General features: G+C 32.7%; 1 protein-coding gene across 1 annotated transcript; it reads right to left on the reverse strand.

Annotated features, from left to right (window-relative positions):
• Nucleotides 1–462: 462 nt before the first annotated feature.
• Nucleotides 463–3,619, reverse strand: LOC149148215 (putative phospholipid hydroperoxide glutathione peroxidase). Its single transcript, XM_089441618.1, has 6 exons — nucleotides 3,425–3,619; nucleotides 3,235–3,311; nucleotides 2,905–2,966; nucleotides 1,283–1,401; nucleotides 976–1,143; nucleotides 463–779 (listed from the first exon to the last, which is right to left on the reverse strand). The coding sequence occupies exons 1-6, from the start codon at nucleotides 3,476–3,478 to the stop codon at nucleotides 747–749; spliced, it is 513 nt and encodes a 170-aa protein (XP_089297744.1). The 5' UTR covers nucleotides 3,479–3,619; the 3' UTR covers nucleotides 463–746.
• Nucleotides 3,620–13,401: the final 9,782 nt, after the last annotated feature.

Genomic DNA, 13,401 nt, shown 5'->3' on the forward strand with positions numbered 1-13,401 from the left:
TTAATAGTTAAATATGTTATAAATATTATAGCATCCTTTTTATATTTCACATGTAGTAATAAATATTATATTTCACATTTAGTAATAAATATTATGGCATCTTTTAAAAAACATCATTCCATCTAACGTGAAATAAATATTATAGCATCCATTTTATATTTCATATGTATTAATCCTGGAATAATAAAATTACATTCAAAGGGCTTTTTAACAAACTTTTTTATTAAAAAGATTAATAAATAGTTATTATCATATCAAAATAGCACATGGATTTATCTTGATTTATAAGCTTTCAGAATACAATATCTACATGTCCACATCCTCATCCCTTAAACCGAATTCTAGAGAAACCAACAAAGTAATATGTTGAGTTGATCTTGTAAGTTTTTTACATAGAAATCTTCAATATGATTTCAAGAAGTTACGGATATAGAAGATACATGTCAGCATTTGAAGTTTAAATTGCATTAAAATATAATCAGCATTATGATGAGGATGAAAGCATCTAAAAGATGACAAATAACATATTGTATGTATGCAACAGCAACATGATGAAAGCATCTAAAAGATGACAAATAACATATTGTATGTATGCAACAGCAACGTGCAATTTAATGAACTGCTGAACTGATAACAATGTCTGCTTCAACCTTGTGCAGCAACTTAGAACAATGTCTAGCTAGATTATTGCTGCTTATTTTATTTTAGCAACAGAAAGTGTACCATACGTTTGCTCCTTCAAAGAATTAAGCAATTCCTAACAGTTTCTTGACATCTTTCTGCAAAAAAGAAAACCGAAATGTCAACAGCTATTTTCTAACTTTGCATCCAATTATACTGCACTAAATTTTTCACTCAAAAATCCTTCCAATATCAAACAAGTTTGTACACAAAGTAATTATATAGTGAACTAGAGATAACAAGGATATCTGCATATCTGATACAAGGAACTAACAAAGAGGGTTAGCCCAAGACCTCGATACTCAATGGAGACGTAGTGGGTGCATATCGTTCAACAACATTTCCATCTTTGTCCACCAGAAACTTAGTGAAGTTCCACTTTATTCCATCACCAAAAAGCCCACCTTTGCTTGACTTCAAGAACTTGTAGAGAGGAGCTGCATTATTACCATTAACTTCGACCTGCATCACAGAATTGCTACTTAAAACCAAGGATCCAAAGAAGCAACCAGATGGACTGGTTAAGTTTAGATGAATCCTCTAGAGTCTGGCATAACGTGAGAAGAAATGCAAGATGGTATAAAGATCAGAATATGAAGACCTTGTCAAATATGGGAAACTCTGCTTTAAAGCGAGTGCAGGCCACTTCTGCAATCTGCGCATTATCACCTGGTTCTTGTCCACCAAACTGGTTGCATGGGAAAGCCAGTATTTCTAACCCTGCAAACAGTTTCCCAGACTCTTTAGGTTGTCAGAAAAGTTTCTAGAGTTGTAAATCAAAATAAAGTTCTGAACACTGGTTGAATGGAAATTGAAGGAATTTATTAAACCACTCGACATCATATTGACTCTCAAGTTTCAAGTAGATATCATTTTAAGTCCTCAATATGTTCTCAATATAAAAAAAACGTGCAGCTTCTTATACAGGCTTAGTGTAATGGGCAGAGTAATTTGGTAAAATTAACTTCCCAATGAAGTGAACTTGGCCCAATGTACCCCTATATAAAAGAGGGCATGTCTGTTCTTGTTAGGGGCACTGTTACACAGCTTCAGGGTTCGCTCAACAACACACTGGTTAACAAGATCTTAAGTAACAGAAATAACAGGGTACTGTGAGTATCTGATAATTGTCTCTGGGGCTGAATGGTCAGAGAACAAGACAGTAACACAGTGTTACTAGAAGAAAATAACTGGGTCTGGCAACTGGGTTGCCAGGAAAGGGACCTAAAATGTGCGCACATAAACTAGCCCATTGAGAAAAAGAACCTCCTTACTGGAAATTGGAAAGACTAGGAAACTACTGAAAATTGCACGGGCTAGGAATCAAACCCAAGGATCCGCCCTGGCCGGTGGTCTGCTCACTAAGTTGATATGGCTTTTTCATGAGAGGCATCCTTACCAGTTCAATCTAAAGTCGTGAATTGCTACTTCAATACTCCCTGGAAAGATCCCCTCAACATATAGATTGACTAGATAATGTTATCGGAAATGGGAACAGAAAGAGAAATGTGGATGTCAGTTTTCAGGGGTAAGAAAACTGAACCCAACCCCCTCTCACTATGACTTATGCTTATGAAATTGATCAGCAATTTACTGGTGTAGTTTACACTGCTGCACCTTAGTGACTGAGTGCTAAGGGAAATCCATGGATTACAAAGGAGCAAGAAATCCTAGTCTCAGATTTAAAAAAAAAAATGCACTTTAAGCCAAATAAAAGGAAGATTATGCCCATCAAAATAAGGAACATCAAATAAGAAAGAAGTCCCATAGAAAGAGATGAATCATGTTTGCCCTGAAGCAATACCTTTACATCCAAAGCTGGAAAATGTGCATGATGGATGTAAAGCCAATGGTATCCCTTGATCTGTGAGACCTCACAGACCTACCCCAGAGCCAAGATGCTGGCCAGGGAGTCTCCTCCAAATGTAAAGACAGCAAACAGGACATGAGGGGGCATGGGAACAGAACCAAAAACCGGTCTGTTGGTCAGGTTTCTGGTAACATAGGACTCATTCCAGCATATTGTTTAAACTAATGCAAGATTTTTGACAGGTTTGAAATACAAACGGGACCTAGAATGGTATAAAAGTCTGACCTTCCTGGTAAAAGATAAAGATACACAATATTGTTAGCACCAGAAAGTAGAAATACAGCTACAGCGAAGAGTACTTTAAACATCGTCAGAACTAACAGACTCTAGAACAGTATAAGTTTGGATATTACCTTGATCTTTGTACTTTGTATACACTTCATTCAGCTCAGTGTAATTAGAGTTAGTCAACCCACTGCAAAATAGAAATATAACAGAGAGGACTTAATCAGTCGAGTTTATGAAAAGGGATAATTTCACTAACACAAAGCCATGCATAATCCATGAAGCCATAATTTTGTTCCTTGAATACATTTTTAAAATAGATCATATTTAAGGGTCTGAATTGACCAAATTGAAGCGCTGCTAGGTCTAAAAAATATGTTTCTCCCCACCCTTTAATCACATAAATTCTGTCCACTGTGAAATCATTGTAATCAAACCGAAGAAAAAGGGAGAATTACCATTGAGAGGCAACGTTGACAATGAGCAAAATCTTGCCCTTGTAGACGCTGAGATCCACATCATTACCCCGGATGTCCTGCATACAATTTGACACTATTGCTTCAGCCTCTTTTATGCAAATGGGTTAATAGATAAAAAGAGCAGAGAAAGCAATTCAAAGAGATAAATTAAAATGAACACAGAAATTACCTTCACTGTGAAGTCATAGATGGAGGAAGACTGCTTTGATGAGCTCCCAGTCATGGTTGTAAAATTAGCAGAAAACCGAAGTCGGAAGATATCAAGATCTTGAGAAGGTACTCTTGGATCGAACCGAGAACAAAAGCGTGAATATAGTTTAGTATCAGGGGAAGCTAAAAAGTGGAAGGCACGAGGGATCACAGAGGGTGTAAAGGGTTTATATAGGAAGGCTTGTAATACAGGTACCACAGAAAATGAACGCGAAAGATTAGAAGGCACGCTGGGCCGCACTGGGCATAGATCTGAATCAGAGGGCCAAAAAAGGTCGGAAAACGGCGTTTAAGGTGTGAACAGGGATATCGGACGGAATCATCTAGGACACGTGGGCACCCTTTGAACGTTAATTTTGAAGTGACTTGTCATGGAAAAATAGAAGGAGAATTGCGATAAAACTCAAATTCAGTATTACAAGAATTCAACCTACCTGGAACCACACAAAAATCTAACTCGAAAATAACTTCACGCTAATTACAAGAAATATATTACCATGATACTCGGTTTGGGGACTTAGAGCACCCGGCACATCGAAGCTTCTAGAAAACATGTGTTATAAATGTTTTGAAAGAGCTATTAGTTTTATCCACTCACTTGACTTATGGACAGTGTGAAAAGGGTACACCTTGAACTATTAGTTTTATCCCCTCATTTGACTTTTGGACACAATGTGAAAATGGTGTAAAGGAGGTCAGTGCTAGAAAGCGGTTATCTAGAAAAAGAGTTTCCATAAACAAAAACGTTGAATGGAGTTGAGCATAATGGGATTATAGGTAGACATGTTCTAGAATATTTGTACAGTGAGCAATGTTGAAGTTTTGTATAGTATAGTATGATGAAAGATCTTGTGTTAAATAAATAACACTACAAGTTGTGGTTCATCTTCTTGAGGAAAAGATTCCAAATTTTATAAAAGGATAATAAATAATAGGATTTCAAACTCTATAAAAGGATAATAAATAATAGAGTTCAGGCTTTTGTGATCCATATCAATTTAGAAAGAATTCTTCGGCGAAAATCACAAGGAATATCATTTGTCGACGCGTTTCGAACCAACCAGTGTGGTTCATCGTCAGGACAAGTTGAAGAACAGATCCAGCTTAGCATGTTTAAATAGCTAGAGCAGAGACACCAACGGTTACCTGGGCAAGAGGTTGACTCAAGGAGCAAGGTCAAATTTAGTTGAATTAGATAAAAATAAATAAATAAATAACCAAATATATAAATGATAAATTATAATATAATAATGAAATATATATAAAATATAAATTTAGTTACATTAGGTGTAAGAAAAATAATAATAAATTATTTATTTAATATATAAATAAATAAATCCTAAATCCTCGCTCGCTAAATCCTAAGGAGGAGGGAGGAAGCCAACTAGGAAGAGAGAGCAGGGACCCAACATCTACTAACTTTCCAGCCATCGTCTCTATTAAGATTGCTAGGCCTCTTTTCAATCTCAAGTGCTTCCCTAAACTTACGATGATGGAAATGTGAAACCCTAGCAATAACACTAGCCTCCTCAATACAAACATGATGACTGGTTTTTTCAGCATGTTCGGCTAAAGCAGAAGACTTAGCTCTCCTATGCTTAAGGTCCGCAGCGTGCTCGCTAATCCTTTGATTGATGGAGAGACCGGACTCCGGGTGTCCTTCTTCCGTATGTTCATGGGACCACTGATAGAATTGGAAGGATTCTCAGGAAGCATAATATCCCTGTGACCTTCAGGCCCCTGAACACCTTTCGTGGGTCCCTAAGATCTGTAAAGGATCCGATCGACCCTAAGGATATGAAAGGTGTTTATTTGATCCCTGGTTCCTGTGGGACCCCCTATATTGGGGAGACTGGTCGCTCCATCAATCAAAGGATTAGCGAGCACGCTGCGGACCTTAAGCATAGGAGAGCTAAGTCTTCTGCTTTAGCCGAACATGCTGAAAAAACCAGTCATCATGTTTGTATTGAGGAGGCTAGTGTTATTGCTAGGGTTTCGCATTTCCATCATCGTAAGTTTAGGGAAGCGCTTGAGATTGAAAAGAGGCCTAGCAATCTTAATAAAGACGATGGCTGCAAAGTTAGTAGATGTTGGGTCCCTGCTCTCTCTTCCTAGTTGGCTTCCTCCCTCCTCCTTAGGATTTAGTTTTGTCTCTTTTTATTATTATTATTATTATTATTATTTTCTATTTATTCATTAATTATTATATTAATATTATTATTATTATTATATTTTTATTTATTTATTTATTATTATTATTATTATTTATTTATTTATTTTTCACTGCTTTATTATTAATATTTATTTATTTTTATTTTTATTATTATTAGTATTAGTTGTATTAACCTTTAACTAACTATAATTAATTTATTTTATTTTCTAATCCTTATTTTCTAATCCTTATTTCCTCTTCCTATTTTTATTTATTGGATTATTTTATCCTAACTAATTAACCTAACTTCCTCCCTTTAATTTTTACCTTACTAATGATACCATTTCTATTTTTTCATTTATAAAAATTAAATAAATAATTTTATTTACTATTATATTTGTTAATTTATAATTTATAATTTTTCATTTATTTATATATTTATTCCTTTTTAATAAATAAATAAATAATTTATTATTATTTTAATTCTTCGTTTATATTTTTATTTATTTAATAAATTTAATGATTTATTAGTTTTATTATTCTTCAATTGGTTATTTATCTTATACCTAATATAACTAAATATGAATGTATTTACCTTACTAATGATACCTTTCATTTCTATAAATTAAATAATTAATTTATTTTTTGCTATTATATTTATTAATTTTTTTTCATTTATTTATTTATTTAATAAATAAGTAGTTTATTATTATTCTTCATTTTTGTATTAATAAATAATTTATTATTATTTTTCTTACACCTAATATAACTAAATTTATATTTTTTTTATATATTTTTATTTACTTTTATTATTATATTTTTTAATTTATATGTTTTTTCATTTATCTAATTAATAAATAGGTTGTTTATTGTTATTCCTCATTTATATATTAAATAATTTAATTATTTTTCTTATACCTAATATAACTAAATTTTATATTTTTATATAAAAAAATTATATATATATATATATATATATATTATTTTTATTTATTAATTTAATTAAGAAATAAGTAGTTTATTATTATTCCTCACTCAACAACAGACCACCTTGTTACGCTAAGGATCATCGCGGAGGAATGTCGTAATGATAAATCCAATTTATTTTGCTGCTTTGTAGACTTTAGAAAGGCTTTCGATACGGTTCCTAGATATAACCTTTGGAATAGGTTAGAAGAGCTAAAGGTTCCTCTTGAGTTAAGAGTTGCTGCTATTAGGCTATACGAGAATGTAATTGCCAAGCTAAAGAACAATGAAGGGTGGTCAAAAGATATTAAGTGTAACATCGGAGTTAAACAAGGTTGCCCCCTCTCCCCTACTCTATTTGGCATTTACATCGATAAGCTCGAACGTTATTTAGAAGAAGCAGGATGTGGTGGCACAATCTTAGCTGGGATAGTCATTATCCTTCTTCTCTATGCTAACGATATCGTCCTTTTGGCAAGGTGCCCTTCTAATCTTGATAAGCAACTCAAGCTTCTTAAGGATTTCTTCTCTACCATGGGTATGACTGTTAACACAGACAAAACAAAAGTTATGATTATCAAATCTAAGAAGGACACTTGCGCTAATTTTACGTATGACAATAATAACTTGGAGGAAGTATATTCTTACAAGTACCTAGGAATTGATATCCATCACAAGCTCAACTGGAACCATAGCATTGAGAAAAGGATCAATGGGGGATGTAAAGCTTACTTTGGTCTTGAAAATAATTGTAAAACAGCAAACCTCGTAATGTGGGATAAAAAGAAGTTCCTCTTTGAAACTTTAGTCACTTCTGTTATCTTATATGGCTGTGAAGTTTGGGGCTGCAGCATCTCCAGAGAATCATGGAGGAAGATTGAGCAAATCCAGAAGCGTTTTATAACTTATAACCTGAAAATTAAAAGTAATACACCCTATCCTATTCTCCTTATAGAAGCAGGTCTTTCTTCTATTGAGAGCCTAGCTATGCTCAGGCTTCTGATGTACAAGCACAAGCTCAATAACATAGAAAATCATAGACTTCCTAAGCTAGCTTTAAATTCCAGCCAAAATCACCTAAGGCTAAACCGAGGATGGCATAAGGACACACGGGCCTGGTTAAACTATTGGGAGATCAATGAGAATGATGCTTTGCAAAACATAAATAACATTAAAGATATTGTTACTTCTAAGTTCAAAGAAAAATTGTGGTGTGAGAAAGATTTAGCGTCTAAAAGAAAATTAAGTTATTATAAGAAGGTCATCAACCCCACCCTTGAAGATCAAAAGTATCTCTCTATTCTAACTAGCTCAAAAAAGAAAATTAATATAGCAAAGATTAGAACGAATTCTCATGAGCTCCATAGTGAAACTGGCCGCTGGGCAGTTCCTAAAACGCCATGGATAGAAAGGATCTGCCATATTTGTGAGAATAGGAGCATCGAGGATGAAAAACACTTCCTCTTAGAGTGCCCTGCATACAACCACATTAGATCTCAATTTCACAACCTTTGTTACAATACTGACCTTCCTAGCCTTTTACAATGCCAAAATTATAGTGAACTCGGGAGGCTTCTCTCCAAGCTTTTTGAGCATAGGAATAAAATCTTAAATAAAAATAAATAATTTGTCTTTTTAGGTCCGATAGATCATTATTTGGTCTCAGTGGACGTTAACCATCATCATCATCATCATCATTAAATAAATAATTTATTATTATTTTTCTTACACCTAATGTAACTAAATTTATATTTTATATATTTTCATTATTATATTATAATTTATCATTTATATATTTGGTTATTTATTTATTTATTTTTTACCTAATTCAACTAAATTTGACCTTGCTCCTTGAGTCAACCTCTTGCCCAGGTAACCGTTGGTGTCTCTGCTCTAGCTATTTAAACATGCTAAGTTGGATCTGTTCTTCAACTTGTCCTGACGATGAAGCACACTGGTTGGTTCGAAACGCATCGACAAATGATATTCCTTGTGATTTTCGCCGAAGAATTCTCTCTAAAAGGATAATAAATAGGTGGAAAAAAAGAGTCCAAATTTTATAGAATTATAATTATTATTATAATAATTTTCACATTTAACATGCATGAACAGGGACATGTCAGTTTTATCCCCTCATTTGACTTTTGGACACAGTGTGAAAATGGTACACCGGTAAAGGATGTCGGTGCTAGAAAGCAGTGATCTAGAAAAAGAGTTTCCATAAACAAAAACGTTGCATGGAGTTGAGCATAATGAGGTTATAGGTAGACATGTTCTAGAATATTTGTACAGTGAGCAATGTTGAAGTTTTGTATAGTATAGTATGATGAAAGATCTTGTGTTAAATAAATAACACTACAAGTTGTGGTTCATCTTCTTGGGGAAAAGATTCCAAACTCTATAAAATAATAATAAATAGGTGGAAAAAAAGAGTCCAAATTTTATAGAATTATAATTATTATTATAATAATTTTCACATTTAACATGCATGAACAGGGACATGTCAACAGGAATCTCATATTGATTTAAGAAATAAAATAATTGTAAATTTGAAAAATTCAAAAAAAATTATAATTATAAAGTTAGGAATTATAATATAAAAAAGAAGAAGAAAATCAAAATAAATTGAAAAGTGTTTCATAATTTATAATCTCAAGATTAAAGATAATAGATCTTATTTCATTTTTTCATAAAAACATGTTTTTCTTCCCTTTAGAACATGTTAGGATTTTATATCTAATATATAAGAACAAGCCGAGTAATATGGAAGATAAGAAGTTATTTAAGATTGCTTCAAACTCTAGTAAAAATTATTTGTGACTCAAGTAGGGGTGGCATAAAGATGTCGGGTCTTGATTAAATCATTAGATAATAAAGGGATGAAACACTTTGCAAAATATTAATAACATTAGAAATATTTTTGAGATAGGTTAGAATCAGAACAAGATGAAGAACCAAATCCAGGCATAAGTTAAATAGAGAGACCGATCATTCAAACGATTAGAAATAAACAGCTATAACTGACCACAGGAATGGGTACAATTGACAGGGCAACAACTATATTTGACTGGTACGAAAGATAGTTACTTCATTATTAAATTGTTAGATATATTTATTTTTAATTCATATGTACCTAAATGTATCTAACTTAAATTCTTTTGACCTAGGAATTATAAGTCTAATAATTTAATTACCCTTCTTATCTTTACCAATAATATAAATTAAATAAACTCATAAGAATAAAGGGAATAATATTATACCTCATAAGTTGGAATTATTATGAATTTATAAATAGAGGATTATTAATTACTAAATAAATTAGTTAACTCTTTATTCAAATTATTTATTTATATTAAATTAAATTAAAGAAAAATATAAAAGATCAATGATAATCAATTATTTAATCTTTGAGTTTATATTTTTCTTTAATTTAATTTATAAATAAATAATTTGAATAAAGAGTTAACTAATTTATTTAGTAATTAATAATCTTCTATTTATAAATTTATTCTGGTTCATACCATAATACCTCATAGGTTTGAATTATTATGAGTTTATATAATTAAAAAATTATTCATATTCAGTTATACAAAAATAGATCTAGTAATAAAATGGACTAATTAATTAACTAATTAGTTATTTATCGAATAAACATAATATTTTATTCCCTTTGTTATTATGATATTTTATTCCCTTTGTTATTATGAGTTTATTTAATTTATATTATTAGTAAAGATAAGGAAGGTAATTAAATTATTAGACTTATAATTCCTAGGATTTAGGTACATATGAATTAAAAAATATCTATCTAACACTTTAATTAATGAATTAACTATCCCTTGGACCAGTCAAATATAGTTGTTTCCTTGTCAATTGTACCCATTCCGATGGTCAATTATTGTTGTTTATTTCTAACCGTTTGAATGATCTATCTCTCTATTTAACTTATGCACGGATCTGATTCTTCATATTGTTCGTACGATTAACCGCACTTGCTGGTTCCGCACTTGTTGGTTTGGAACGCGTAGATAAATGAATTCTTGATGTGATTATCACTGAAAGCCTGTCTAAAAATTTTGATATGGATAACAGAAGCCTCAATTCAATAATTAGAAATATTATTACATCTAAATTTAAGGAGAAATTGTGATGTAATAAAAAAAATAGACATTATGAAAATATGAACACTATGGTGATATAGGAGGAACACTTCTCTCAAATCTTTTAAGTACAAAAATTAAATTTTAAAGTAAACCAAGTAATTCCCTACATTTCTTAATGTTTGATCAACCAAATTTGATATCAATATACATTTATTTATCATGAAATAAAGAGGAATTTATAAAAACAATGGTCAACGATCTAAATACATGATAAAAAGACTCTTTTTTAGTTGCTTCAAATTATGAGTGAAGTAACCAAAACATAAATAAACTGTGAACATAAATGTTAATATTACATAATCCATATTACAATAATATTAAAAAATATATAATTCATTATACATAAAAACAATAATTTCAATAATTTAAAATTACAATTTCAAAAAAAAACAAATTTATATAATTTATCCATTACCCATTTATAATTTATCCTCAACCCCTCCCCATGGTACTAGTGAGCTACATATCACCCAACCTATTATAGAGGTGCATTATTCCAACAAGTGTCATCTCAATAGGAATCATCAGGAGCATGAAAATGGTGTTAAATTGTAGGGAAGGAACAATTCATTCCACCACCTCGTTGTTCTCTTCATGATGGTATATGTTCACACCACCTTGGGAATTAAAAAACAATAGTCCCTTAACATGTAACATGGATGGGATAAATCATATAGAGTTTATAGCTAATGAATTCGAGGAAGTTCAAGTTGATGGCTCCCTGGTTTGCTACTTCAGCATCCAAGCAATGTAGGGGCCAGCAATAAGACCAATTTCGATCATGGCTTAGTTTAGCAAGTTCAATCTATTTGTGGCAATGGATTTCAATGAGCTACATGCAATGCACATTACTCTTCAACATCATGGGAATGATCTACATGTGTTACATGAATAATTGGAAGGCATCAATAAGTGTATTTTCAATTGGAAGACCCACATGATATGGTGATGAGGTATGGTTATTGGTCCACCTATATCTCAAATGCAAGGTTGATGTGTTGGAAGCGATGTATTTCAAACTTCTTAACTTGGCAATGGGTAACGCTCAATGTATTGCTTTTGAGCCTTCGAGACTTATTAATGGAGACACTCTCTTATCTACCTTGGAAATGATAAACATCCTTGAGCTTCCTCCATCTCCTTTATTTATGCTTCAAAATAACTAGTGTTTTACATATATATAGCTTTAAAATGTTTTTTTAAATAATTTTACTATCTAGATAATTATTTCCTATAAATTATGAGTTTAAATTATACAATCTTGAAATCTTTAGAAATTTTAGTAGTAACATTATCTAACATTCAGTTTAGTATAATCAAACAAAATATTCCATCAAATCTATAGAAATTTGGTTTTTAAACTTCTTCTTTTGTTTATTGCCCTAACCCCTTTTTTTTAATATAATATTTCCACTTTTTATTTAAAAAATAAAAAATCAATTAATCAATTAAAACATTTAGAATACGCGGACTAAAATAATTTACCTCCATAATAGCTTTTAATATTTCAAATTTTTATTATGAAAAATAATAATTAATTAAACCATTTAGAATACACCGGAGTAAAAAAACTACGTCCATTAAAGCTTCTAGGGGAGGGACACCATTACCAGTGCGCCCTCCCCTCCACCTGGCGGACAAGCATGTGGACGGCACGCGACGGTGTATGACACGCATCCAGCTTGGAGAGCCACCTGTTCTGCAGCGTGTCAACCATTAAAACTTCACCTGTCGACCTCCCACCCGCTTGTTTCCGCCTTTACGCCGCGATGTGTTTTCCGCTTGTGGGTTTTCTGTTCGGGTCTGGTGATTATTCGAAGCCCTCCACCGACGATGGTGCAGGAGGGCTCCATTACTTCCACATGATGTCCGCCATGGTTGAGCTCATGTCTGCCATTGCTTGCTTGCACGAATCCATGGTTGAGCTCATGTCTGCCTGCAATTGCTGTTCAGTCTGGATCGCCGGTGGTTTAGGGTTTCCTGGGTGGTTATTTAATTCGTGCTATTTGCTGTTTGGGGAGGAGCCAAAGCCAATACCAATAATTGCAGGTTTTGGTGGTATTTGTGTGGTTTTTTGGGTTTTTTTTTTCTCCATTTGCTCATTTGCTAATTTTTCCCACTTGTTGTAGGTGTGGCAGGTCCGACGAGCGCTGGAGAAGTTCCACCGAATGTGTAGCGAGCTCTGGACTTATGGCTTCAGCGAGCTCTAGACTTATGGCTTTCGGCGAGCTCTGGACTTATGGCTTCTATCCGGTAGGATTTTAATCCTACCAGCCATTTTCTAAAGAGTTTTTCAACACCTCACCGTGTGTTTCTCAACACCTCACCTGGTTTATTGGATTTTTTGTTAAATTTGGAGACAGGTTTTGGGTTTTGTCAATTAAGCCATGGGATGTTGTTGTGTCTCTTTCTTTTTTTTGTCAAATGTTAACCTGAAAATCTTGAAAAGTTGTTGTACTTTAGAATCTCCAAGTTATCGTCTTATAGCACTATCTTTTACCTTGCGTATTGAATTTAAGTGCTTTATAAGTCTCTATTCCCATCTCTATTCTCTTCTCTTGGAAAGGCTTCACAAACATTTCTAAAAGCAGGTTTGTTACTTCGTAGCAGCCCTTTGGTTTTGTCGAAGATATAATTTATTGGCAGCTTTGAGTA

This window comes from Pinus tabuliformis, chromosome 9 (genome assembly GCF_031772625.1).
Source record: "Pinus tabuliformis cultivar Carrire ecotype Pingquan chromosome 9, CPIR1, whole genome shotgun sequence".
Taxonomy (NCBI): domain Eukaryota; kingdom Viridiplantae; phylum Streptophyta; class Pinopsida; order Pinales; family Pinaceae; genus Pinus; species Pinus tabuliformis.

Bases quoted from the DNA above. Each gene is read 5' to 3' on its own strand.
- LOC149148215 (XM_089441618.1), bottom strand. From the start codon at position 3,478: ATGACTGGGAGCTCATCAAAGCAGTCTTCCTCCATCTATGACTTCACA. The intron at 3,312-3,424 runs GTAATTTCTGTG...AATTGTATGCAG, and splicing joins TCTATGACTTCACAGTGAAG to GACATCCGGGGTAATGATGT. The intron at 2,967-3,234 runs GTAATTCTCCCT...TCTATTTTGCAG, and splicing joins GTCAACGTTGCCTCTCAATG to TGGGTTGACTAACTCTAATT.